The 27,164-nt window shown below is 47.5% G+C and overlaps 2 protein-coding genes across 2 annotated transcripts in view; one reads left to right on the top strand and one right to left on the bottom strand.

The window, feature by feature from the left end:
- Window positions 1–1,268: 1,268 nt before the first annotated feature.
- PPP4R2 (protein phosphatase 4 regulatory subunit 2) lies at window positions 1,269–11,590 on the top strand. The gene is made up of 9 exons (XM_032963403.2): window positions 1,269–1,422; window positions 1,989–2,070; window positions 4,952–5,122; window positions 5,944–6,037; window positions 6,346–6,383; window positions 6,501–6,581; window positions 6,756–6,902; window positions 7,988–8,295; window positions 8,534–11,590. Exons 1-9 carry the CDS (start codon window positions 1,389–1,391, stop codon window positions 8,896–8,898), a joined length of 1,320 nt encoding a protein of 439 aa, XP_032819294.1. The 5' UTR covers window positions 1,269–1,388; the 3' UTR covers window positions 8,899–11,590.
- A 903-nt stretch (window positions 11,591–12,493) lies between these two features.
- The window catches only part of LOC116947536 (contactin-2-like), a 93,484-nt gene continuing 78,813 nt past the window's right edge, over window positions 12,494–27,164 (bottom strand). Inside the window, exons 18-25 of the mRNA XM_032963402.2 lie at window positions 23,562–23,632; window positions 23,035–23,365; window positions 20,706–20,821; window positions 20,094–20,292; window positions 19,448–19,563; window positions 18,460–18,631; window positions 16,960–17,010; window positions 12,494–14,233 (exon numbers count right to left, since the gene is read on the bottom strand). Coding sequence (XP_032819293.2) covers window positions 14,151–14,233; window positions 16,960–17,010; window positions 18,460–18,631; window positions 19,448–19,563; window positions 20,094–20,292; window positions 20,706–20,821; window positions 23,035–23,365; window positions 23,562–23,632 — 1,139 coding nt within the window. The 3' untranslated portion in view covers window positions 12,494–14,150. The remainder of the gene's footprint in view (window positions 14,234–16,959; window positions 17,011–18,459; window positions 18,632–19,447; window positions 19,564–20,093; window positions 20,293–20,705; window positions 20,822–23,034; window positions 23,366–23,561; window positions 23,633–27,164) is intronic.

The raw sequence follows: 27,164 nt of genomic DNA, 5'->3' as shown, positions 1-27,164 counted from the left end.
ATATATAAAACCCTGTGGGTCAGGCTGACACTCTTCACGATTACTGTGGTACAGTACCGTATACATCCCCCGAGTCAACGTGATGGCGGTGAATGGGTTTGTGTTCACTCCTACAACATGTTTAATCCCTGTGCCTGTAAATCTTCACCTCCGGGGGTGGGTGGGGGGTAGAGGGGGGTACATAACTACCAAGTAAAAAAACAATGACTTATTGAGATCTTGGTGGTTTCAATGCCAAATTCCTAACATTAATTAATTCTGATTGCTGTCTTGGAAGTCAGTAATTTATCAGCCTAACTACAACCGCTGAATCAAAACGTTCTACGGGAGCCATGCACATGCCCTTCGAATCGAAGATTTCTGGAAAGTGTGGAAGAGAAGGCCAAAAAAAAACCTTCCGTCAGCAGGGGCGTTAGCAAGTAACTGCAGGACGTTGTTACCTTTACGTTTTCATATGAATCGACAGCCCTTTTGTTATTGCCCTTGCACGTTGTGATGCGTGGTGGAGCGATTTCTCATTGTTGCGAGCTATAATAAAGGATTTGAATGGATGGACTCCGTACGTTACGTGAATAGCGTCTGCAACCTTGGTTTACATAACCAAGGTAACCAGATACGATATTAAATGTCACACTAGAAACGATTATCGCCAATGTCAGTATCTCTTGACTTTGCAGTTGCATTTGACGTTATCAGGCGACAGCTGATGGAGCTAGCTGTAATTACCGGTGAAACGTCGTACTTAAGATTGTAAATGTTGTGGCTTTGTTCTCCAACACACCGGTGTGCTGTACTCGTTAACGAATTGCCACGTTCTGTTGACGTAACAAACCTAACTGGCTGTGTCGGGTGGTGGCGGGTTTAACGACACATTTATATATTTACGCCATCTAACCCAACCCCCCCCCCCACAAAAAACCCCTGTATTACCAATTGTTAATTCACATATATTTGATCAGCAAGTATATATGTATGTTTTTTTTTTTTAACGAGCAACGACGTTTCGGCCACAACACAAGCGGCCTTCATCAGGTGAAGGGACGAGACTGAGAATATTATTGTGTTATTTTATTTTATCAATGTATTATTTTATTCTCATTCTACGTGACTTTACCGAAAGAACCAAAGAAGATGAATCCTCGCAGTCACGAAAGCTTTAAATCGAAACAACAACATTCTTGCTCCTCCACACAGGCACTTCGCGCGGGCGCCACGGACAGCCTCTGGCCTCGTGCTCACGGTGGGGGTGGGGTGGGGGGGTGGGGCTTGTGTGTGGGGGGGGGGGCCACGGAGGAGTGACGTCACCACCGCCATATTGGCGACCAGGAGGAGGCCGCGTTCGAGGCGGATCTCTGCGCCCGGAGCCCGCAGCCCGCACCGCGGCCGCCATGGAACCTGAGGCCTTGCTGGAGGCAATAGCAGGCGAGTGTTGCGTGTGAGACGCCTCGAGACGCACGCGAGTGTAAGTGTGTGTACGCGCGAGCGAGTGTGAGCGAGTGAGTGTGTGTGTGTGAGAGCGGAGCGGTGGCGCAGCGGTTAGCGCAATGCGCTACTAACCCGGCGTCCCGAGTTCGAATTTGCCCCAAACCGCGGACTCGCGTTTTATCGACGACTTATTTCTGGGTCGTGTCCCTGGCGTGTCTTAGCTTCGACCCGTCATTAAACGAGGGGTACAGCAGCTGGTGCGATGCGCGATACATCAAGCACTTGGGGAGACAAAGGCGGCCGGGCGTGGTCTAGTCCACACCGCCTCCTCCGTGCGCCGCGCCGGACCGTAATAGGTGCTCGCTGACATCAACTTGCCCCGACCAACCTGCTGACGACCATCGGCACTCGTCTTTGTGTGTCCCGTCAGACCCATTTTATTTGTTCCTCGGTCTCCGTCGTGTGAGGCGCGTTCGCGTGCCCGCGGAGTGCGCGAGATGCGAGTAGTTTGCGTGTCTTGTTAAAAGTGCGTACGCCTTTGTGTTGTTTTGCGGTGTGGGCAGAATTTGAGAAGAAGCCGCACAAGGAGGTGACGCCCGAGCTGGATGGGTTCATGCGGCACGTAGCCAAGACGGGCGAGACGATGTGAGTCGGCCTGGGCGTCTGGGCTGAGGCAATGTTGAGGCCCCTGGGGGGGGGGGGGTTGAGTCGGAGTTGAGACCCCGGGAGAGTTGAGACCCCGGGAGAGTTGAGACCCCGGGAGAGTTGAGGCCCCGGGAGAGTTGAGGCCCCGGGAGAGTTGAGGCCCCGGGGGGGGAGGGGGGTTGAGGCCCCTCGGGGGTTGAGGCCCCTCGGGGGAGTTGAGGCCGAACTCCCCCGGTGGCTTTAAAGCCGGAGTTGGAGCTGAGGCCGCAGTTGAATCGAGGCAGAGGCCGGAATTGAATTGGATCCGAAGCAGAGTTTTGGTTCGAGCTGGGAATTGGGTCGAGGTCGAGGCCCATTTGGGGTTGAGGTTGGTACTGATTTTCGGTGGTAGCGAATGCCGAGTTCGGATTTGGGGGGGATATATTGGGTTCTATTGTACGAGTCGGGGCGAGTGAGGCTTTTGTTGGTGTTCAAACCAACGTTGATGATTGCGTTTCATCAGGTTTGCGGCTGGCGGTTGCATCAGAGTTGGAGGAGGGTGGTGGGATGCTCCGTTTGGATTGGTGTCGTAGTGGTGACCCCTATGGTAGTTTACCCCCTAACCCCACACCCACCCCCTCGCCACATTTTCACTCCGGTGCACAACTTGCCGGGTCCCCCGTATGGGATCGCGGAAAGAGAGAGAGAAGGCGTCGTGCTACAACTCTCCCGTATCACACGGCCCAGTGAAGTAAAAACTCCGGTTAATTGTGATACGTTAATGACGGCAAAGAACAGCACAATAACAGTCAACAGCGTTATCAAACACCCCGTCCAAGACAGCTGCATCAATATTTGCGTTGTGGACCTGGTCGAAGAAGCTGCCCGAAGATGGCTGTCGAATTATTCGTACAGTGGCTTGCATTAAATGAAAGATAACATTGATTTAATAATTAAAAAACCGAAATATTTCACTTGATGCTTTTAATAGCCCCAAACAACCACCCCTGTTATAACACGAGGCTGCCTTATTGCCTTTTGCCAACCTTTGCATCCTTTTCCATTGGGTGGAACCCCATTGCGACTTCCTGTAAGGTGAAGTTTTTGCATGAGCTACGATGTGGCGTTTTCAAAAAGAAGACACGCACCTACCCGGAGTGCACATTATACTTTTTTAAACGTAAGCTTCTGGCGGGCGTCGATTATGTAATGGTAGATTAAGCGCCATTGGGTCGGGATTGAGCTGAGCATGGAATGTTTAACATGGTGGGTTGTGAGGCTTGCTGGTTTTAATTTACGTTGAGCGTATCCAATTTGTAATTGTTACATTTTATACACGCCCTACCTTGCATAAATACACAACGTTAATGTTGGTTGTGCTTGCTCTGTGGTGCGGTGGTTGGAGACCAGTAGCATTGAGCTGCAGCTGAAGCTACCTACACTCAAGTATTGTTGACTTCCTGGAGACCTGTTTGTGAAACCAGGAGGTGGGATACTCTTAAGAACAGACCTTTGGGTTTGGGTGGCGTTAACTTTGCAGCAACTGATGTAGCTATCGGACAGAAGTGATGGTGATGTGTGGTGGCATCATTGGAATTGGCTGTGATGACCTCTTAACCTTATCGGATTGTTTTTGGTGTGCTATGTAAAACAATCTTTGTTTAGCGAGCTTCCAAATTGGCATACAACTGTATGTGCATATGCAGGGACGGTTAATAATTATTGAAACTGTATAAAATATTAGCTTCTAATTTGATGTACGATAAATTAGACATGTGAATTAAATTCAAAATTTTCGGGTTCCCTATGTTATAGTCAATGGATATGTTACATTTGACACGGCAATGTTGTCTAAAGTAGGATATTTCTACAGGACGTACAACGGGGTTTTTTGTAACAACCCCACCAGCTCCTAAACCCTTTCCAGCATTATTTCAGCAATAGGGTAATTGGAAATAGGGTGACCATAGGTTTAATTTTAAAAGACTGTCCATGTGGCGACTTTTCTTTCTGCCTGGCATTACATTTATTAGTTCACCCCCCCAGTAATTCGTTCTGTAAGCTGAACTTCTAAACCTTTGTATACCGACTTACACCACTGTTATTTGGCTGCCTGAAGGGTAACAACCTCACCCATGTTTCCTGATAAATAAACAAATTACACGATTACATTCATCATCAGCTGCAGCTATTGTCAATCCAAGCTGATCTCCTGATCCTGTGGTGTAGTAATCCACCTCGCTCCTCTGCACAAATTGATTCCATCGCGCCATCTCCTCGGTACACAGGCTCTAGGATGCATTGCATTCCTCAGATGTGCGTCACGGTAGCAAGATGTTAATAACTACCTCAACTGGTATACAGGAGGTTGTGGGTTCGTTTCCGACCCTGACGCTTGTATATTTGGAGTTTGCATGTCCTCCCCGTGGTCGCGTGGATTTTTCTCCAGGTCTTCCGGTTTTTCACTCCACATTTAGAAACATGCGTTTCGATTATTTGGCTGCTGTAAATTTCCACACGATAAGCCACTTTGTTGAGCTGTCATTTGTGGCCAGGTTGCTTCTGAAAAAGAGTGAAATAGCTCAGTGGGCCTTATCTGGTAAAGTAAAAATGATTTAGTTTTCTACTCCCTAATTATTCTTGACCATCGGACTTCATCCCTTCCAGTGATGACTAACAATACTAAACTAACATTTATTTAAATTTACCAGGTAAAACCCACATGATTACATTAGTGAGAGAACCTCTTGTCTACTGCATCACGGAGATGAACATGGGCATTAGCTCCTGGCATTTTTGCCAATAGCGGCGGGGGGTTGATGATGCCGAGTGCAGCGCGTTGCCCAGATTGGCCAGGCAGGAGAGAAGCTAGAACCTTGTGCGTGCTGTTGTGGCAACGCAGGTTGCCGTGGCCCCAGCTCAAGGGATACTTCATGTACAAGCTGGAGCGCGTACTGGACGACTTCCGTGCCTCGGTACCGGAGGTGCGCGGGCCCCCCAATCGGAACGTCGACTACGTCCCTTACGACGATATGAAGGAGCGCCTGCTCAAGATAGTGGACGGCTTCACGAGGTGTGGCATGGGAATTTGGGACGAGTGCGCGGGCCAGCTTGCATTCCACCCACCCGCCTCCTGACTTGGAAGCTGAGCTTTGTGCCTGGTGTGTTAAGGAGTTTGGGTACAAAAAAACTAATCTGCTGGATTTTTTTGATACAAAAACAAACAGATATTCTTTCGGTCTTTCTGTAAAATCACGTAGATAGGTTCAAAGAAAATAACAAAAAAACAACGACGTTTCGATCAAGCGATCATCCTCCTGATGACGATCGCTTGTGTTGTGATGGAAACATCTTAGTTTTTTTGTTATTTTCTTTGAACCTATCTACGTTACTTTACCGAAAGACCCAAAGAATGAATTCCTGCAGTCACCAAAGCTTTAAGTCAAGATTTAAAAACAAACAGCTTTTATTTTCTAAATACATACCGAGGATGTGTCCCTGGCTGTTTGATGTGTTTGAAGCTTTGCGGATAAATAAACGCATTTAAAGGTTTTGAGCACTGTAGTCATGTTACTATAGTGCCACTTCTACACTTCCGAATACCCACTGCAGTGTTGACAATAAAGCACTTCCTACTGTCTTTAAATGTTTATTTTTCTCAATTAGGAACTCGTGTCAGGCAGCCTGTGATGTGCAGCCTTGGTACGTAGCGTTACCAGATGATAAGAGCCCCTGCTTTTTTGGGGTCACATGTAATTTACTTATCCTGCCTTGGCCTCTCTATTTGACAGCTGCATATGCAGTGGCTGGTTGTATTGTTCAGCAGACGGACCAACTAGAGTGGGCCCTGTCAGCTCGTTGTCAACTGCTGCTGCTGCCTTGTGTTGCGTGCAGCGCACCTTTCACAATACAACGGTTATGTGAACTGCTGATGGAGCCGAAAAAACACTACAAGCGCACGGACAAGTTCATGAGGGGGATTGAGAAGGTAAGGGAGAGGGGTCCCCTTGCTGTGTGTTTGTGTACACTAAGCTTGGCAGCTGACTGGTTCTGCTGCCACTAATTGAGTGTAATTGAGTGTTTGTGGCAAATGCAAGTTGGCCCCTGATTCTCAGCCCGGCCTCTATTGATCATCCCCCTCGGACAGCTTGCTGTGTTCGCATTCTATTAATCAGTAAAGCTTTAAAATTGCAATGTAAGCACAGATGAGGCTTGGCATCTTTCTGGAAAATGTCAATAAAAGCGTTTTTGTTATGTACTGTGGTGTATGACATGTACTATTATCTAATTTTTCAGAATGTGTTGGTCGTGAGCAGTGTCTATCCATCCTCGGAGTAAGTGCGCACATACGCACACAAAAAACCCGTTCATGTTACAGCACTCTTGTATAGTAATACATTGTTGGCAGGTATTTTTCACTGCTAACCATGGCTGTTTTGTTTTCTTTCCAGGAAATTTAATTTCAGTACAAGCACCCTTAATCGAGTAAATGGAATTTTGCCATCTGGTCCCAATACTGCTTACCAAGACAGGTGAGAGTAATGAGGGAAAATTTGGAGACATTTGTGGCAAATTTCTACGTAATTTCTATAGAATTTACTCGGACTGTACGTTGTCGCGTCGTCTGCGAGGTCCATTTGACGCGTTGATGTGTGATGGATGTGCGCATCTGCGCCTGCGCGGTTGCTATCCCCCTGCGGCTACAGGTCAAACGTGAATGGCCCGGGAACGCCACGACCTCCCATCAGGTCCCGGTCGCCCTCCCCGGGGTCTTGCCCTTTGCTGCCGTCATCCAACGGGTTTGGCGACGGCACAGTGCATCACGCGACGGACGAAGAGAGCGCCTCGCAAAGGTACTGTTCTCATCCATCTAAGTCACAGGTCGACTGTTGCTGCTTCACTCACCTTGTCGGTGGAAAGGAGTTTTGTTTCCAAATTCCGCACACAGCCATTTGCATGGCATTTGAATAGTTTGTTGTCGAGCCTTATCTTACATCACATGATACTGTCTGTTTTTAGTGATGAAATACTGATTGGCGTTAGCAAGCACAGGTCCCACATGATTTATTGTCCACACGGTGCATGTGCAGCCCTTGGTCAGTCCACTGCCTGATTATATCTTATTCATGCCGTGCGGAGCATGAGTGTTATTTAACCATATTTCACCTCGCTGCTCAATATGAAGACAGGAGGGACAGACGTGGGGGCATGAAAACTTTGTACAACAATGGATTTTGCTACACTGTCCTCTGCTGTTTGTCAAATAGCCCTACAGAACACTGTGTCCCACTCAGGGATGGTGGACTTACATTTAATTTGACCCGTGGCCATTCGAGGCCTACCACGGCAAAACGACCTACAAATGATGTTAATCTATCACTGCAAGCACCTTTCTTCGCATTAATCAGGTACTAGAGTGGAATATTTTCAATTTGGAAACGTTTCTAATTATAGCACATTAAGTTACTTTTGTCCCTACAAATGACTCTTGCAGTGACAGACGTACATTGTGTGTTTGCACGCTAATGTATTGCTCGGCAAAGGTATTTGAAAGTTCTGCTTAAACTAAGCGTAACATTTTTCACTTTACCAGGTAAGGTCCACTGAGCTATATAGCTCTTTATCAGAAGCGATCTGGCCATAAATGATAGCTCAATGAAGTGGCTTATCATTTGGAAATTTATAATAGCCAAATACTCTAAATGCATGTTTCTAAATGTGGGAGGGAAAAACCGGAGGACCCGGAGAAAAATAGACACGACCATGGATAAAAATTTGCAATCTCCAAATATACAGACATCAGGGTCGAGATCGAATTCATAATCTTCTGTATACTCGGTGTGGCAGTTATCGTGCCACCGTGGCACCCTGCTTATCCGTCGGTAAGGAAAAGGCTTCCCCACCTCTGGTATAATCTGAGGCCCGTGTGTTGCACCAGTTCTCCCCCGTCCAGCGAGAGCAACCCGCTGAAAACCAAGCACGGGGCGCAGGACCAGCTGGAGGAGGGCACGAGTGACGACCCCCAGGCCAAGCGGCTCCGGTTTGATGAGGAGGACGAGGAGGAGGAGGAAGATGAGGATCAGCAGTCTGCAGATGAAGAGGAGGAAGAGGAGGCCGAGGAGAGGGCCCGTGGGTCATCGGCTCGCTCCCCGGAGGCCACGTCCGGCAACGCGAGGTCGCCGCATGGCTTCGAACAGCGCCCGGTATCCGACATCACAGAGGAGCAAAGCTGTTCGGCCAGTGCAGGTGAGGAATCGTGTCGGCTAGCATAGACGGAGACAGTTTGCTGCACTACCCTCTTGATGTGCGTTGTCGTTGCCCATCCAAGCACCATCCAGGCTAAAATCTACCTAGCTTAAAACAATCTGAATAGATTGGGTGCATATTCTGGGGTAGTTTTTGTCATAGGTCTTTCAAGTCAGCGTTCACCACGTTAATTTGAAACAATGTCTCGCGCGCCATGCTTGCATCCTCACCCTTGTAGATACTGGCGCTACGGAACATTGCAGCGAGGTGGAGTCCGTGCCCAGTTCGGTCAGTTCCGAACCGAAGGTGACTGGGGAGGAGCAGGAGGATGAAGAAGAGGAGGAGGCTGTGCACGACATGGACCAGTCGGATTGTGGGGGTGGGGTGGGTGGACCCGTGGCTGCCGACAGCGAGGCAGGAGCGGTGACGGCGGGGACGGAGGCAGCCGGTGGGAGTGGCGGCGAAGCGGCCGTGAGCAGCTCGGGGCTCGCCGGTGGTGCCGACTCTAACTCGAGCGACGGCAGCGGTTGCGGCGGAAGCAGTTCGGTGTCGTCTTCGGCCGAGCCCTCCGAGGACACCGAGCAGCCGATGGACCAAGACTGACCTCTCCTCCACACCTCCCCCCCCTTTCCTACCCTCCGTTTGCCCTGTGTGTGTGCGACCCCGACCCCTACCGTGTGTGCACAGCGTTACCTCCCCTCGTCTCAAAAACCGCCTCCGATCCATGCCCCCCCCCCCGATCCCACCCAATCTCCCCCCCCTGCAGTGCCTGCTGGTCAGTGATCAACCAGGCACGAACTAAAGCAGTATTCTTATTTTGAGCGGGAGCACGATTTAAAGCGCTGCCTTGAAAATGGGTCTGCGTCTCTTCTCAACCCGGCTTCTCTTGGTGAAGGTATGGTGTTGTGTTCTCTTGTTGTGCGAGTCGATGGTCTTTGGGTTGGTTAGCGCTGTGTTTGTGCATCCTATCTCGTTTATTTGTTTCTTATTGGCTACCAGCAGTTTATTTTAAGTGTGTTTTTTTAAATTAAACGAATTTTTTCTCGTCACACATCAAAGTTTCTTTCCAGCTACAGAAGTGGTTGGACTGAATGGGGAAAAAAAAGTGTCAATCGATCTTTGGAACTGCTTAAGCAAATTGCAAACGAAATAATAAGTAACATCGCACTTCAACCACCGGAGGTTATAATTGGTTGGATATAAATAAATTGGCTACCATTCGGCAGACTAGTGGTAGGAAGGAATGTTGCTCTCACTTGGTCAGCATTATGGAACTGTAAAACAAACGAGACATTGCTGTGGGAAAGAATGGGATGGCAAACATTTTAGCAGAGGCGCACTGTTCAGCAAAAAAACACTCATGTTTTCTTTCCTGGCATCGGTTAAATTCCCGTGTGGATTATTTTATTTGGAGCTGATTGACACTTGCGTTGTGGTTTGTGTGTGTGTGTGGGCCGGCAGAGTGAGACGCGGATGTGTGTTTTTATGGGTTTTGGGTGATCATTTTAAAATTTCCAAGTTGTCACAAGATTATACCTGAATACAGCTCTTTGTACTGTGGAAGCATCGCCTACTTTCAGGTATTTCTACTGTTGTACGCACTGAACGTTCCTTGAATTTGTAAAAACGGCAAGCTGGGGTTTGTGTAAGTTTGTACGTCATTCTCTCCTTACTGTTTTTAAACAGTTATGCGAGGCCGATCCCCACCCTCCCCTGTGCTGTTTAATTGTCATAAATGTTGCTGTTTAGATATAGGTAACTTTTGAGAGAGAACATTTTTTGCTTAATTTATTTTTTTAAACAGTTTCCACAGCAAAATACAGGAGTGAAAGTTTTGAAGATTACTTTTTTCCATAAACAGTACCTACATTCTCTCACACGAACACACATTTACACAGACACACACACACATTTACATAGGCTAGAAAACATTCCGTTAGAGAAACTCCAGATGTGGACTCTTGGTGCATAAATAAATAGCTGCAGTGAAATTGATTGAATCTTGTCTCGTTGAGGTTATTGAAAAATATATACACAGTACCACCCGTTATAATTTTTTGTGTAAAAATGCAACGGTAATTCCTCCACCAAATGTTGTCTCTGAGGAGAGAGGCTATGACGTGGGAGCCAGCGGCTTTGGAATGTTGAAATGGCTACATTGCACACACCACGCACACGCTGGTGTGCCCTGTAGGCTGGTGGTTTGCTGTGCCCGTGAGTGTACACCAGGGCCTCCTGTTTAGAATCGCTGTCGTTCGCAAGTTTGAGTTGCAGTACTGCATGCAGTTTGGTGAACACAGGGCATGCGTAATATGCAAAAGTGAGCTTTATCGACCTGAGTTGGCACTTACCTCGCTGGTGCGACCACAGGCCGACTGTTTTTAATATCGATTGGTGACTTCCTAGGTTTGCTAAGCGTTAGGATTTGTTTCTGGAGATCCAAGTGTACAAGCTTTAGACACCGATATCTGTTGGCTCGAGCAGTTGAGACTATTGAAACCGTTTAACAATTTTAACAAATCTAATTTTATAACGAAGGCAAACTTTGTTTTTTGGTGGTGCATCTTCAGGAGCCCAATCATATCCCAGTGCGTGATTCTTGTTGAGTATCTGTCAGAGTGCTTTCCTACCATCTTGATAATTTATTTGTTTTGGGCTTGGCTAATCTGTGAATGTGGCACCCCCAGCAGACGGCCGAAAAGCATAGCCATTCATTTGTAGCCTATTGATGAAGAGTTGACTTTTTTTTTAGGATAAAATATCTCCTAAGGTCCTTTTTAAAGCTTTCTTTGTGTGTTTGTTTTGCATTTTCAATACTACTATTGCTTTCCTCTCTTGCCACGGCAACGTTTTTGGGCACGGCGAGCGAGAGGAGCGCGGTGGCGCGGCGTTTAGCGTGGCCTCTGCTGTCCGGTGTTTTCTCGTTTGTAGTAATTTGTTGAGTTTGACCGCAGCCACGTGTTTGTCCATTCGTCATGTCTGGCTATTACGATCACCCACCCCCCCTCCCCCCGGGCGGCCACCTCTAGTGAACATAATATAATACATTTTTTTGATATGGTGAGTAGGTTTATAAACACACCCCTGTAGAAGCTCCTCTAGGGTTTTTTTTGTAGGTTAAATGTTTATGATTGCGTTAAATGTTATCTATAATTTCCCCCTCCCCCCTTTTTAACAAAAAAAATGTTTCTCGTGAAAGCAACTTCTGTACAAAAATCTGTTTTGTGTGAGCTGACAGGCTCTGGCTTACAGTACATTTACGTAATGAAGCAATAAAATGGATGTTTGCCGATCACTTGTTTTCCACGGCGTGACATTTTATCTGTAGAATTGTATTTGTTATTTTAAGACGTGGGAGGTGGTGGTTGAGGGGTGTGGGGATTGAGGAGAAGCTTCCTGAAATAAATAGGAATTTTAAAAAATGTGTTTTCATATAGCGCTTTTCATCGGAAGATCATAAAGTGCCGTCACATTTGAAATCGTGGACGCTTCACACAAAGCAAAATCGGGAAAACAAAGTACTGTATGAAACACTGAAATGCGATAAACAAATAACTTGTTACTCTTTGGTTCTATTCGGTAAAGTCACGTAGGTAAAAAATAAAACAACATAAGTCACGACGTTTCGGCCACAACACAAGTGGCCTTCATCAGGTGAAGGGACCAGACTGTCCAGCGTAGTCCTCTGGACAGTCCGGTCCCTTCACCTGATGAAGGCCACTTGTGTTGTGGCCGAAACGTCGTGACTTTTGTTTTATTTTTTACCTACGTGACTTTACCGAATAGAACCAAAGAGTATGGCTCCTTGCAGTCACGAAAGCTTCAAATCTAGAATAACTTGTTGCACATGCCTAAGTTGAACTCGGAATGATCTCTGAAACCTAAGAATGGTTGCATCTCCACCCGTTACTTGCGTGTAAATGTAGCCCCTTAATATCTTGCGGAAGAATGTCACTTACTCCTCGCACGTGCCAGGCATAACGCAAACGGTGTGGACAAGGGTTGACCAACGGAAACATGCGTGCTCTATTGCAATGCTCGGTACTGTCGGGATGTGTGCTAAAGTAATGTTTATCGGCCGGTCTTGTCGAGAGGAATAATTATCAACAATGGGGGGAAAATGAAAGTTGTCTCCTTTTTTGAGAATTGATGGTGTTTTGGGTTCAGGTTTTGCTGGTACCAGCAGCCAGGAGGGTCATTCTTTTTGTACAAATGGTTTATTTTTTTTGACATGTTATGGCGTAAAAGTCACGACAACACGACGGAAAACGCTGTACATTGCTAACGCCGCTCTTGTTATTGTACAAAACGTCCTACGCGCACGGGTGGTGGTGGTGGTGGTGCGGCGACGCGCCCCTCGATGTATACGCCAGCGCCTACGTGCTCACGGTTTTGTGCACTCGGCATGCATGCATCTTGTGTTCACATTCGCCCATTCATGCGCACATTTTTATCATGTGTACCCTTGGCAAATACTTTCTATTAGTGTAAACCTTTTAACACTTTCTGGTGGCTTAATGTATTTGATCTTTGACTAAATTACCTGGAAAGTACTCAATCTTACCAGATATTGGAAGCTAAGCCGGGATGGGGCTTGGAATGGGCAACTGCTTCTTCGCAAAAGGTTTTTTGGACTATAAACGTGGACAGCAGAGGGGAGTGCAGCAAAATTCTATGTTTTCTACGGCTTTGCTCCACACCTGTGCTCCTTGCGTTCACCGCACCGATCAGCGTGGTGATGTATGGTGAAATTGCCTCCTCGACCCGCACAAAGTGGGGGGTGGACTGACAAAAGGGCTGTTCGTGTACCCATGCATACCTAAAAGTAACATCGGGTTACTTAAATGTTACCGGGGTTAAAATGGTGACAATTTTGAAAGCGTTACTCCAAATATTCCAACTGATTTGCAAATATTAGTTTGTCCCTAGTCCCCCAAGTTTAGCTACAATGTTTGTTCTCAGGCAATCAATTGCTTGTCAATGTCCTGCTGTCAGATGCTGTTGGGAATTGAAACTAGTTTTGGCAAAAATATAATTGGAAAAAATTTGCCCGAGATTCACTCGAACACTGCATGTAAAACCATGACCTTTTTTTATAGGACAAGATTTACAAAATAAATTTTGAATTGTTTCGGTTGGAATTCAAGATTTGTGTTGTTTGCAAGACGTTACCATGCTTAAACGGAAGTGAATTGGTCAGCAAGTTGGGTAAATGCTAGAAGGGCAAATACAAACCATTAAAAAAGCATAACTTTCTCCATGCCAATTTATACCATTATATACAACAGTGGGCAAATACGTATTTTCGGTTGCGAAATGTTTCCCGTAACATTTAAAACACAAACATCGTCCTTTTACTAAAGTTACAACACTGCTCGGGTAAGTTTCATGTACAGAACATTTCTAAATGCATTTAGTCATAGCACATCTCAAAAATTACAAATAACAAAGTTAGACTTACAAAGTTGAATATCTCTTAAGCCATGGTTCACAATATTGTTTCTTCCAAGTTGCTTCACAGAAACGTTTATTATGCTAACGGTTATATTTTTCTCTGTACATTTATGCAACATTGGACAAGTTCAAATCTATATGCATTAATAAACGTCAGGCTTTGCTTATCGTTAAAGTGGTCAAAGTGCAGAAGAGGATAAACTTTTGGCCGTCTTTAATGTCACATGAACATTTTACATTACAACTGGCGTGGACGGCAGAGATTGCCATCCACTACAAAATGATACTGGGGCGGTGGGGGGGTGTTTACGTCCACGTTAAGTGAAATGGGGTTGGCGGGGGGGGGGGGCTCCTGCGAGAGTTGCTGTGTGTTGTGACGCGATAGCGAGCCAGTGGCCGCCTCAGCCCAGAAGAAAGGACGCGAGGACAGCTGCCAGAACCACCATCGTGGACGCGAGACCCAGGGGGTTGTGGCCACTTGAACCTGTGTGCCAGGGAGGTCAAAGGTCAGGGCAAAAGCCGCGTCTCTGGAACGGGCAGACATTGTCACGTTTTATAGGTTCGGGTACACTTTACAAATCCACTTTTTTTTCAAGATGCGAGTACGAATTTGGTATCGATAGAAAGCTTGTAGATGTGCAAGCAAATTCTCATCTCCTTTACCCGCGACCTTTCCTCGTCGAGTTAATGGCGAAAAGCGAAATTATTATGTGGACTACAACATTCAAAACCTCGAAATGCCTATGTGGACTACAAAAGCAAATGTTTGTATGGTGGCCGTGAGGACCAAGCATGAGCCTAGAAACGTGTCACTAGCAACGGCTGGCCTTGGAAGGAGACCATCAGGGGGCCCTGGTGGCTGAAGTAAGAATAATGAATGGAGGGAGGAATGAGATGAATTGTATCTTAAACATTACAAAATAATGTAACAATTCTGCTTGTGTACTGTGAAATCCAACACAGAAAGCACTTATGTACATCGAAAAATCTAAAGTTTTGCTGCTAATTGCCAGAACGCAGTGCAAATTAAAAAAAAATGAGTGCGTAAATGTGGGAAGAATAGATAGTGAATGAGAAAATGAGTATCTGATTGAGGGAGGAATTAATACATTACGTAGTTCGAACGAGGAAAATACATTAGGGAATGAGTTGGTGAATAAAAGGATGACGTGGAAGGTCCGGTAAGAATGATAATGCATGAGAGGGATGAGGAATTGGGTGAGAATGAAAGTTATTGAGTGAATGGACCGAGTGACGGATGAGTAAATGGAGGAATTTGGGAGTAATTGAGCAAGTGACAGCATAGTTTGGTGGTGTGAGGTTTTGTGTGAAATGGTGCAGTATTTACATCGCGGGATCTCCTTTGCCAGTACCAAAATATGAGAATAGGTTTCCCCCCCTTTATTTCTGGCATTAACCACTGCTTGTGGTCAGAATGCAAACAAAAAAACTGATAATATATGCATTGTCCTTGAAACTGATTGGTCCACACTAGAGACAGCTTTCTTTTGAGCCTCGTCTCAAACGGTGTTCGACCAGAGGACGCCTGTAGTTGCCAGAAAAAAGTGGAAAAACCTATTATCATTTTTGTGTAGTATTGTAGAGTGGTGATGTATTGTACTGTCGTGGTGCAGTATGTATGTGGGTGTGCTGCGTGTACGATGACGCAGGTGAGGTGTGGGTGATGTCTGCTGGGTTTCAGAAGAGCAGTGTAGTGAGTGTCCCAAGTTTGTGAGGTATCTGGTGAGGGCCGGTGGTTGACCGGTGAGTTCTGGTGTCGTGGGAGTGGTGAGGCATCTGATGAGTGGTGTCGGGTGTCTGGTGAGTGAGAGTGGCTACCAGTGGAGAGGTGGAGTCAATGGTGGAAGAACCGGTAAGGGGAGAAGGGGACAGTCCATGGGGATGATAACCCCGTGTAAAGGACGGGCTGCTCTCGTGTTTTATATTGTGTCTGAATGCAGTGCGCGACTGAAAAAGGGAAGAAATAACCAAGACTTACACTGAGCTCTTATCTTGTAGCTTCTACAACCAGGCTGCATCCTGACATGACGTTGGAAGCTCCATTTTTTTAAAAACAATCAATTTACATTCACGTTTAGGTGCTCCGCCACAGCTATATAATAAAGTTGGTGTGGCGCAATTGCCTTGCGATTTACCGTCAATCGGTCGGTGTCACGAGAGGGTGCTCTTGCGGAGTTTTTTTTAAAGTTACGAACCAATGTGGGCCTGCGAGTGAGTGAAAGGACAAAGCGCTGTGCTGGCAGCACTAAGATCCTGGGTTCGAATGTCGGCAGGTCCCCGCGATTACAGCGGGGTTTCAGGTGTAGCGAGTTCATGGGCACAGCCTGGTCACCACTGACCACGTGATTCCCCACCGCCCCATTACATAACATTAAAACAAATAATTTGACAATTCCAAATCTGACAATAAGCAAAACATCTTCTTTGGGTCTTTCGGTAAAGTCACGTAGATGGTTCAAAGAAAATAACAAAAACAACGACGTTTCGATCACAACGCAAGCGATCGTCATCAGGAGGAAAGAGGAGGAAAGCTGCTGAATTCAGACTGTTTTATAGGGTGTAGTCCTTGGGTCATAAACGAAGTGAGCGGGGCGAGTGATGTTAATGTGAGAAATGTTGTATGTTAATGTAAGATCAGTCTGAATTCAGCAGTTTTCCTCCTCTTTCCTCCTGATGACGATCGCTTGTGTTGTGATCGAAACGTCGTGGTTTTTTGTTATTTTCTTTGAACCTATCTACGTGACTTTACCGCAAGACCCAAAGAATATGAATTCCTGCAGACATCGGTTTTATTGGCACGTGATGAACACTGACTTTCGTGTGGACAAAGACGCCGATTGAAGTGAACTTCAGAAGTAGTTCCGTGACTTCTCTGTAGGGCCGGTCTCTAACACGGGACGATGCACTACCGCTCTACGTGAAATGTCTTCATCTCCAAGACATCGATGGCGCAATTGGAATGCAATTGAGGAGGCGGCGGGGTGGGGGTGGGAGATCTTTCAAACTCACTTGGCAGCCTAGGACATCCAGCTCAGGTTTAAATCTACAAGATAAGAGCCAATAATTTTCAAGTGGGTGCCTTCAATCAGCGGTTGCTGCTGCTGCTGCTGTCATATCGTGGGGTGTGGCAAAGGGTGGCGTGATGCTCATCGCGACTTCAAAAGATCGGTAACGTCGTGCGGTCACCACCTCGATCGCCTTTTTTAGCCGGCATTTTCTCCAGAGCCGAAGCGTGGTTCTCTGTGTAGAGAAAGCACAAGCGTCTTTCGGTTTATGCTTGGGTTGTTTGAGTCGTCTTAATTTTAAAGGCAGATTGCAATCCCAAATACACACTGCGGTCATCTTGTAGATAGCAAGGCCTGTGTGTCTTCAAGATGAGTGCAGTGTGAGTGTTCAAGACTTTCCGACACATTCGAAGCTTCGTTGGTGACAGGAAAGAAATCGTGCATATGCATGGTTTGTGCAATATTTTACAACATGCCTTTGCCATTCCGGAGTAACAATGACATTAGCCATGACGATGTTCCAAGCCATACAATGAGATGATGACGTAGTGCGACATCGCGAGATGACGTCATCACGCTGCTCGGCAAGGCATTATTTTCAGTGCTGGTTTCTATCACCAAGTTTTGGGCAACCATTTGATCAATTTGGCCAGTTTTATCCATGATAATCACATTAATAGCAGCAGAGCTTTCCCCCAAAATTGTGCATATTCGCTCATCTTTACGAGAGTTATCGTTACCCCCCCCCCTCTGTTTTAAACAGATAGGCAGACGGGCAGAGCTAATGCAATTACACTTTCAACATTAGTTGGAAAGTATTAAAATTAACTTTTAACGTCACAGGCACACCACCACGGCGCCGTGGTCACGTCAGTGCAGTGACACGATTCAGAGGCACGAGACTGATGCAGCAGTGAATGCACGAGTGCTCCCCGATCTTGCATATAAATGTTTTTTTTATTTTTTAACAAAGCATCAAGCTCGTGTCAGACAGTCTATGAACATACGAAAGCTACAAGATAAGAGCTGACAATAGATTCGGGCATGGCTTCACATTCATAATAAGAGGCTGCTGTGTCGCCCACATAATAAAAAAAAGCAGCATCAAGTATTCACGGTCTGCTCTCCCGACACATTTCCATTTCTGCCGGCTGCGGTTCGCACAGCCAGTGCAGTCTTCAGCAAGGGGTTCTTGGGTTCCGACCCAATGCAATTATTCGGCAATATAACGGTGGCAATTGCGCTATGATTGTCATTTGATGACACGCAGAATCCATCCAAGATTGTTTCACATTGGCTGTGCCCCCCCCACCACCATCCCCTCTGAGAATGTGTATGCCCCCACCCACCTTAAACAAAAGAAATAAGCAGACAATACACCTTCAAATATCTGTCCTGCCAAAAAAAACAGTATTTTGTGCCACATCCCATTGGCCACACGGCCTTTCTGCATAATTTCAGCAGCGTTAAAAACGAGCAAACTCTGGACTAGATACAACATCTGTTGTCTCATCAGCTGTCAATGTCGATTGCACCAATACTGGTGAACTGCCAAATCTTCATAGGCAAGCACCCTCTCTGTTTGATATGGGTCCTAGTTCGATACAAAACTATATAATATTCCCTTTCAAACAAGGTCACTCTACCCGGGTTAGGTAATGGTGGTGGCGGTGATGGCACCTACCGGTGGTGACTTCTACGGTGAGCCGAGCGGGAAGCCCATCCCCACCAGGGCTGCGTGCCCGCACCTCCACCGTGTAGACGCCGTCGCTCGTGAGGTTCAGCCAGGCCGAAGTGCGCTCACTCTCCAGCACGGCTTGCACCCCGGGGCCGTTCGACTCCAACCAGTACAGCACCTGGCACGCGCGTGCAGCGGGGGGGGGGGGGGGCAGACGCGACACGACCACACGCGCACAGAACTCTCCATCTCATAGCTGTATGCCGAGGCCTGTGCTGTGGGGTGTAGCAACGTTCGCATAGAGAAATTAATTGCAAATAACGGTCAGGAGATCCGTTGTCGAGTCGATGCCCTTGACGGATTGATTCAAATGTGTGAAAGCGATGCCGCAGTGATGTCACTCTTAATCATCAGCCATGATCGATCCACAGCAGGGCAAAGGTCTCCCAGAGCCAAATGTCATCGCTCGTGGTCTCACGATGCATCTACTTCCTGCACAAAGAGCTGATTTTATTGCTCCGTCTCTGCGGTGGACATCTTTTAAGGTGTGTACCTACTTTGGCTGTCACTCTGTCATTAGTCTTGACCACTGGCCATCGTCCTTTCAATGACGTGTCCTGCCCAAGCCCCACTTACTCTTCTTAATGGTCGGTGTCGTCTCTCTAACTTCCAGCCCATGTGCTCCTCTCTCTTGTCTCTGAGTGTAATTTCAAGCAGGCACCTTGTTACGCTTCACACATTTCAGCTTTCATTCCATTTCATTTGTCAATGTCCACGTTTCTAGTCCATGTGCCATGGCAGGTTGCTAGGGTTCTATCACCGAAGCGCTCCACTGTAACGCCCAGGTGCGTGTTTTACTCATGCCGTACAGACAGCTTGGAACTCTCAGCAGAGATTGTCCAAGCTCACGGGAACCATCCTGGAGTCCACCAACAATGACCGCCGTGGACCGCCCTGGACCTCGGCTGCGATAACATAGCTCCCCGGCACTTGCCTTGTATCCGGTGACGGCTGACTCGTTCTCCGTGGCCTCCACGGGGTCCCAGTGCAGCGTGGTCCCCGAGCCGGGCGTCACCTGAGCACTCACGTTGTGGGGCACCTGGCTCGGAGCTGCAGCACGCACGCACGGGGGGGGTACGGGAGAGCACGGGTGGGCATGTGAGTAGAGTGGCGTAGCGTGGTCGGCATGGGGTCCTGGTGCAAGGAATGAAATGGGACCACCTCACTCCCTGTCTAGTAGCTCGGAGCCTGGGACCCTCCAGCCGCATGCATGAGGATTGGCGCATTTACACGGCCTGCCCACCCGATAGTTACGCCACCAACCTGTGTCACTGGGGGTTGTTGTATTAGATCTGCTGTTTTCTGCTGGAAGTGTCGATTGTACTGGTGGTGGCGGTGGCGGTGGTGCTTGTTATGTTCCAATGGGACCACCAGTCGTGGTAATCATTCTCGTGAAGCTTGTGGGGCCATCGGTGCCGGTGCTGCGGGTGGTGGCACTGGTGCCGGTGTGAAACGTACAGCACCACTGGCACTGGGGGATGCTGGCAGTGTTGGTGATGCCGGTGGTGGTCGTGTTGCTGATGGTGCCAATGGTGCCGGTGGTAGTGTGGTGCCGCTGGCGCCGCTGTGGCGTGGCTCACGCGGCTTGAGCGTGGTGCCGTTGGCGGTGCGGCTCGGCGGGCCGGCCCCCGCCCCGTTGAGCACCCGCACGGTGAGGGAGTACGTGGTGGTGGCGCTGAGCCCCGCGATGCGCACGCCCGTGGCTTCGCCGCTCACGCGTGCGTTCTGCCGCGTCCCCGCCGACAGCTCGTTCGCTGCGGCCGCCGGCCAGTAAGACACCTGCGGGACACCGCACGTTAGCACGAGTACCCACCACAACACAGCATTAGGGGATGAGTTGTAATCCTGGTCGGAGTTGAGAATGAGTACCGTTTTGCAATTAAATTCAATTGTGGTTCTGTCGTAAGTGGCCCTTGCAATGGGAGTGACATTTTCACCGCTGAAATTGACCATAGCAGCATTGCTGTGAATAGGTTTGCCTGTAAATTGTGACGAGAAAATCTGTTTGACATCGTCCCAATTTGTCCACCAAATTCTCTACGAAACAATTTTCAATGATATATATTTTTAAAAGGATGCTAATGGAGTTATGACATTTCTAAACTCCATCCGATTAGCCTCGTCCTCCTACAGTGGCAGGTTGGTAACTATTCCACTGCGTGGTGTTTGGGGGAGTGACGGGGGGCCATCACCGAGTAGCCGAGAAGCCTGCCGTGCAGGCCTTCCTGTGGCACGGGTAGCCACGACACGTCCAGCTCGGACGCCGAGGCCCCCACAGCGGCCACGGACTCCGGCACGGCACTTGGGACTGCGGTACAGACGGGACAGACGGGACACGGTGAGATGCCTCTTAAAATGTGAGAAACCAGGCGGCGCATGACAGCTCTCTTCTCTGTTTTCGGCTTTAGCCGTGGCTTGTTTGGCATGGTGTCCAACATTTCCCTCCCATGAGCTGGAAGCTTCTGCAGGAACTGAATGTTCAACAGTGAACGTTCCTTTGGAGAAACTCACGCCCCAACCAAAGGAATGTCGAATTTTCAACGCTAGCCCAGGGCTGTAAACGGGATATAAAGCACCTCCTAATTACTAATTTGAGCAGGAAATCGATTGTTGACTTATGCTTGTTTGCCGTAATTATAGTATTCCAGGTATCGCTTAATAAGCGATTTCCACTCCCATTAGGCTCTAACCAGGTTTACTTTGTACACCTGCACTGCCACTGACCACGCTGGTCAGTGCAGGCTTAATGTAGGGGTGCAGAACAATGGATGAGTGCAGAACAATGGATTGGGCTGCACTGCCCTCTATTGCCCACAAAGCCGCCTTTACCCACCGTTCGCGTGTGGCGATCGCACATTCAAGTGCCGATCCAGGCTTAAAAAAGCAGCTTAGTTCTTGAGGATTGAGATGTACCAGGCGCATTTCATCCACTTACGAGGTTTTGAAAAGCCATCTTCCATCTCTCCACTAGAGGCCAGTGTGAAATTCTTCATCATACCACAAGGTGGCAGTCAAGCTCCAAACACCGCCGGCTTCTTAGGGCAGGGTCAGTCCAAACTTAAAGTGTGCATGAAAATGCCCAGCTGTTTTGTCAATCCACTGCTGGATGGATGAAGGGCCTCCCCACACCATGTAAGCAGTGTGGGTTATTTGACTATAGTTCACCACGCTGGTTAGAGAAAGCTGCTAATGACCATCCGGCATGGCGTGGGCTTGTTGCGGCCTTCTGCTCCACAGGGAGCGAAGAGGAGTAAGTTACCACGCTGGTTAGTGCATGTTGGTGAAGGAGGGGAGCGTGGACGTTGAAGAATAATGATTTACATTTTTGAAAATAAATCTAAAAAAATGGTCTGACTTACAATGACCTAAAATAAATATGATGGAGTGGTTACAGAGGGGGGGGGGGGGGGGTGCAACTAATCCTCTTCTCTCCCTCCCTCCTCCTTAGGTTTGCTACTCGCAGTGTTCTTCAATAAATCTCCATGCCTCCCTCATCCCCATCCCGTAGCGGTAGGGTTGCTTAGTTACAAAACACTAGGGCATATCAAGGGAAAAAAGAAAATCACACAATAGTGCAAGATAGAAGAACCACGTATAAAAGTATTTCTCAAGTGGTGTATCATTACGCAACTGAAAAAAAAAAGTACGAGACTTTGAACGTCTCAGGAAACTTACAGAGATTTTCTAGGACGGCAGCTGCCTGGAAAAAATAATGCTTATTTGACTGTAGCATTGTCCGTGCAAACAGCATCGCAAAACGCTGAAGAATAGGGAACGCGCAGAGGTTTCGTTCACCGAGAGAATCATTCAGAGGCGCCGGAAAGCACAGACACGGTGGGACGTCAGCCAGAACCGCCGCCAGCAATTGCCCCAAATCTGTGGTCCTATACTGTGATGTTTGGCCAACCCCACCAATGAGTAAAAAAACTCATTAAGACTTAATAATGAAAAGAAGCCTAGCAATGTGCCTGAGGACGAGAGTTTTTAATCAGCTGTGAAATAAGGCAAGCTATTTAGCATTGGCAGTGATGCACAAGCACCAATAATAAAAAAAATATATACTTAACACATTGTTCAAGAACACAGCGTGGCCTTAAAAGGTAAAAATAATAGGGGACTTGTTGGGCAATGGCCATGCTTCATAGCACAAGAACGGCTAACCATTGGGCTTCCCAAGTGCACATTTTACACTCGTTATGTAGGTAATATAATTGGCTAAAGAAACCCATTGAGGACTCATATACCCGCTGCTCCATAAAGTGGATTGGTAATGGCTGATAACCTACCTCTCTGGCCTATGTGCTATGAAGGGCCATTGCCCGAAACATCACCTATTTTATATTTTTATTTTTCAAGGCCACAAATGCAGTGTTATTGAAGAAAGTGTCGAGTTTATGTTGTTAATTGTGCTTGTTCATCACTGCCAAAGCAGCAACAGCAGGAGCAACAGCATCATCATCACCAACTAATTCCATCACACAAGGAATATCCTGGGGGGGGGGCAGCGCCCCTGCAACGTACGGGCCTCGGCGGAGTGGACGATCACGGCGGGGCCGCGAGGCCCCTCGCCGGCGCTGTTGAAGGTCCCGACGCGCACGAGGAACGCGGCGTAGGGCGGAACGTCGGGCGGCAGCTCTGCCACGTAGAGCGCCGTCTCGGCGTGCGGCACCACCGCCTGCGTCCAGCCTCGCTCGTCGTCCTCGTCCCCGCCGACGTCGTCGTTGCGGCCACCGCCGCCGTGACGGCCTCGCGGTGCCATCAGTGACGAGGTGGAGGTGGAAGAGGAGGAGTTTGGACGGAATGACACCACGTAGCCGAAGTCGTCCCCGTAGCGTAATTCTGGGTGCACGGGCTGAGCGGCAGGAACGCGAGCGATGAGAGGATACGACCCCTTTTTTTTAGTACGTGCCCAAAGGCTCAAAAACGTCAGAGTGGCCAGCAACAAACAGCACTATTTAAGACTGTATTAGATACGAGTTAACATGATTCGGGAATTGAGCAAAGTTATAAGAAGTTGGGAAAAAGAGATGTTGGGGGCTTGAACTTACGTTCCAGGTAATGGTGAGCTCTCTGGGGCGACCACCCCCACCACTCACAGCCACTGGCACCACAGTAGGGGCTGCACACACACGCAGAGACGTACGTTCATATACAAAGATCACCCATGTAACACGTGATGCTAGCGAGCACCGATGAAGGCCAGAATGCCGCCGCACAAGGGGGTTGGGTAACCCACACTACGCCCGTACACCTTTGTCTATGCCAGGGGTCGGGAACCTATGGCTCGCGAGCCAGATGTGGCTCTTTTGATGATTGCATATGGCTCGCAGATAAAACAAAATATTCTCACTTGTTTTAATCCATCCATCGATTTTTCACTGCGCATGTCCTGTTCAGGGCTGCAGGAGCAATTGTCCATTATTTTAATTGGATGATACTGGCCTACGTTTGCCGTTGCTGGGTAAAACAGGTAAACGCCCCCTTTTGAATCAGTCTGAGACTGCGTCTGCTCGGTCATTAGCTCAAAGCTAACCCTTCGACGAAGAAGATGGCGAAAAGAAAAAAAAGACGACGAGTATCGTACATTTCAGGACGAATGGACCGAAGAATTCGCCTTTGTGGAGAGAGCGGGTTCTGCGGTGTGTCTAATTTGCAATGACAAAATTACATCGTTGAAACGGTCGAATGTAAAGCGGCACTTCGCCACGCGCCACGCTACCTTTGCATCAAAATACCCTGCGGGAGACAGCAGAAAGAAAGCGTGCCAAGAGCTTCTGAGCAGGGTGCAAGCTAGCCAGCAGCAACTCCGCGTATGGACCCGGCAAGGTGACTATAATTCGGCTAGCTTTGCTGGTTCTTTAGCAATAGTGAGGAACGGAAAACCATTCACAGATGGCGAGTATGCTAAAACGTTCATGCTGGATGTAGCCAATGAACTTTTTGATGATCTTCCGAACAAAGACAAGATAATCAAACGGATACAAGACATGCCTCTGTCGGCAAGAACTGTTCATGATCGTACCATCGTGATGGCAAACAAAGTGGAGGAAACGCAAGTGAAGGACATAAATGCAGCGCCGTTCTTTTCTCTGGCTTTGGATGAGTCAACAGACGTGAGCCATTTGTCGCAGTTCAGCGTGATTGCAAGATATGCTGTTGGTGACACACTGCGCGAAGAAAGTCTTGCTGTTCTGCCATTAAAAGGGTCCACAAGAGGTGAGGATTTATTCAAGTCTTTCATGGAGTTTGCTCAAGAAAAAAGTCTACCTATGGATAAACTTCTCTCAGTGTGTACTGATGGTGCTCCGTGTATGGTGGGGAAAAACAAAGGATTTGTGGCGCTTCTCCGTGAACATGAAAATAGACCCATCCTAAGTTTCCATTGCATTATACACCAGGAGGCACTTTGTGCTCAGATGTGTGACAGGCAGTTTGGTGAAGTGATGTCGCTGGTCATTCGTGTGATCAACTTTATTGTTGCCCGAGCCTTAAATGATCGCCAGTTTAAAACACTGCTGGATGAAGTTGTAAATAACTATCCTGGTCTGCTTTTGCACAGCAATGTGCGTTGGTTGTCAAGAGGGAAGGTGCTTAGCCGTTTTGCGGCTTGCCTGAACGAAATCCGGACTTTCCTTGAAATGAAAGGCGTCGGGCATCCTGAGCTAGCCGACACTGAGTGGCTCCTCAAGTTTTACTATCTCGTAGATCTGACTGAACATCTGAACCAGCTCAACGTGAAAATGCAAGGCATTGGAAATACAGTGTTATCCCTTCAACAAGCTGTATTTGCTTTTGAAAACAAGCTGGAGCTTTTCATCACGGATCTTGAAACAGGTCGTTTACTACATTTTGAAAAACTGAGCCAATTTAAAGATGCATGCACAGCAAGTGAGCCCATTCAAAACCTTGATCTCCACCAGCTAGCTGGCTGCACATCCAGTCTCCTACAGTCCTTCAAAGCACGCTTTGGAGAATTTCGTGAGCACACTCGTCTTTTTAAGTTCATCACCCATCCAAACGAGTGTTCACTGAACACAGCCGACCTGAATTACATCCCTGGTGTCTCCGTCAGAGATTTTGAAGCAGAAGTGGCTGACCTGAAGGCCTCAGACATGTGGGTGAATAAGTTCAAGTCACTGAATGAAGATTTGGAAAGAATCACACGACAGAAAGCGGAGTTGGCGAGCAAGCACATGTGGACAGAAATGAAAAAACTCCAACCCGAAGACCAGCTGATTCTCAAAACTTGGAACGCGCTTCCTGTCACATACCACACACTGCAGCGTGTGAGTATTGCTGTATTGACCATGTTTGGATCTACGTATGCATGTGAGCAGTCATTCTCACATCTTAAAAACATCAAGTCCAACCTACGATCACGTTTAACGGATGAAAGCCTCAACGCTTGCATGAAGCTTAACCTCACCAAGTACCAACCCGACTACAAAGTACCAACCCGACTACAAAGACATCAGCAAATCCATGCAGCACCAGAAGTCGCATTAATGGTGAGTGTTATAACAACATTATTTAAAAGAATAAATTCAGAGGCTTATTATACTGACATTTAGTTGAATTCACTTTTAAAATATATTATATGGCTCTCACTGAAATAAATTTCCAAATTTTTTGCTTTCATGGCTCTCTTAGTCAAAAAGGTTCCCGACCCCTGGTCTATGCAGTGGTGACGTTTTCACGCCGCACCAGGTGCTCATTTAAAGGCTGAGTCTACCTAGAAGAGGCCCTGGACCGTTTCAGATATTCAGTACCGCTGTTGGCCGTGGGTAACAAGGCACCGCTCCTCACACACAAATACACACCGCAGCACACGAATGCAAGTGTCACTCGCGTAATGTTTCATCACCATATCGTTGATATTGATATTTGGATGAATCCTCTTGGCGGGGTTTTTTTTATCTTTCCCGCTTGGCAATAACATTTAAATTTTTCGCTCTTGGGATTGTGTCACGAGACAAGAGAAGGCTCGCCGCAAAACAGCGGCGTCACATCGGCGTCACGTCGCGGCCTTGCAACGTTGACGTCACTGAACTCTTTTACGAGACCCCTTCAATGAGCCTCTCATCCGCACTACGCATGCAATCTTTACACAAGGTTGAACAATAATACAAGGTCCAGCACTTACTGCATGGCGATCAGATATATATTTTTTTATAAAATGACACAAATGGGTTTTGTTTTGCTGAGACTCGTCGACTCGCTATACCTGAGAGCCCGTGGTTTAATCCTGGGCGGCTAAAACCTGCATTTGAACGGAGGTTTTCTCAGCAGCATTTCTCCGATGTAGCATTAACTTCCTGAACCACCCAGCCAGGACTGTGAGATTGGGAGATTTTGCGTACAATTGGATGGGGTTTTTTTTTTGTTTCAGGCATTTGTGAAATTGGGATAAAAACTTTTATTTTATATTCAAAATGTTCCGGTTTCTATTCCAGCAAACCACTTGTTGTTTTGGGTCTCTTCTGAACGGAGGCGCATGCCGTTTGTTTGAACAAATAAAAAGGAATCCTCACCTGTTCACCTCTTTACCCAAACCACCTAATTTTGATTGTCATGACTGCATTTTGCAGGGCTTAATATCTCACTGGATAATTTCAGGGTCACTGGAAGACTACTGGGGAAAATGTCACGTG

This window comes from Petromyzon marinus, chromosome 30 (assembly GCF_048934315.1).
Source record: "Petromyzon marinus isolate PM22_M1 ecotype Great Lakes invasive population chromosome 30, UKy_Petmar_22M1.pri1.0, whole genome shotgun sequence".
Classification (NCBI taxonomy): domain Eukaryota; kingdom Metazoa; phylum Chordata; class Hyperoartia; order Petromyzontiformes; family Petromyzontidae; genus Petromyzon; species Petromyzon marinus.
The sequence above is the reverse complement of the archived record's forward strand: the minus strand, read 5'-3'. Positions and strand labels throughout refer to the sequence as shown.

Excerpts from the sequence above, each read along its gene's own strand:
- PPP4R2 (XM_032963403.2), top strand. The coding sequence starts at position 1,389 with ATGGAACCTGAGGCCTTGCTGGAGGCAATAGCAG. Across the intron at positions 6,384-6,500 it reads AGTGTCTATCCATCCTCGGA|GAAATTTAATTTCAGTACAA; the intron begins GTAAGTGCGCAC and ends TTTTCTTTCCAG. Across the intron at positions 8,296-8,533 it reads AAGCTGTTCGGCCAGTGCAG|ATACTGGCGCTACGGAACAT; the intron begins GTGAGGAATCGT and ends TCACCCTTGTAG.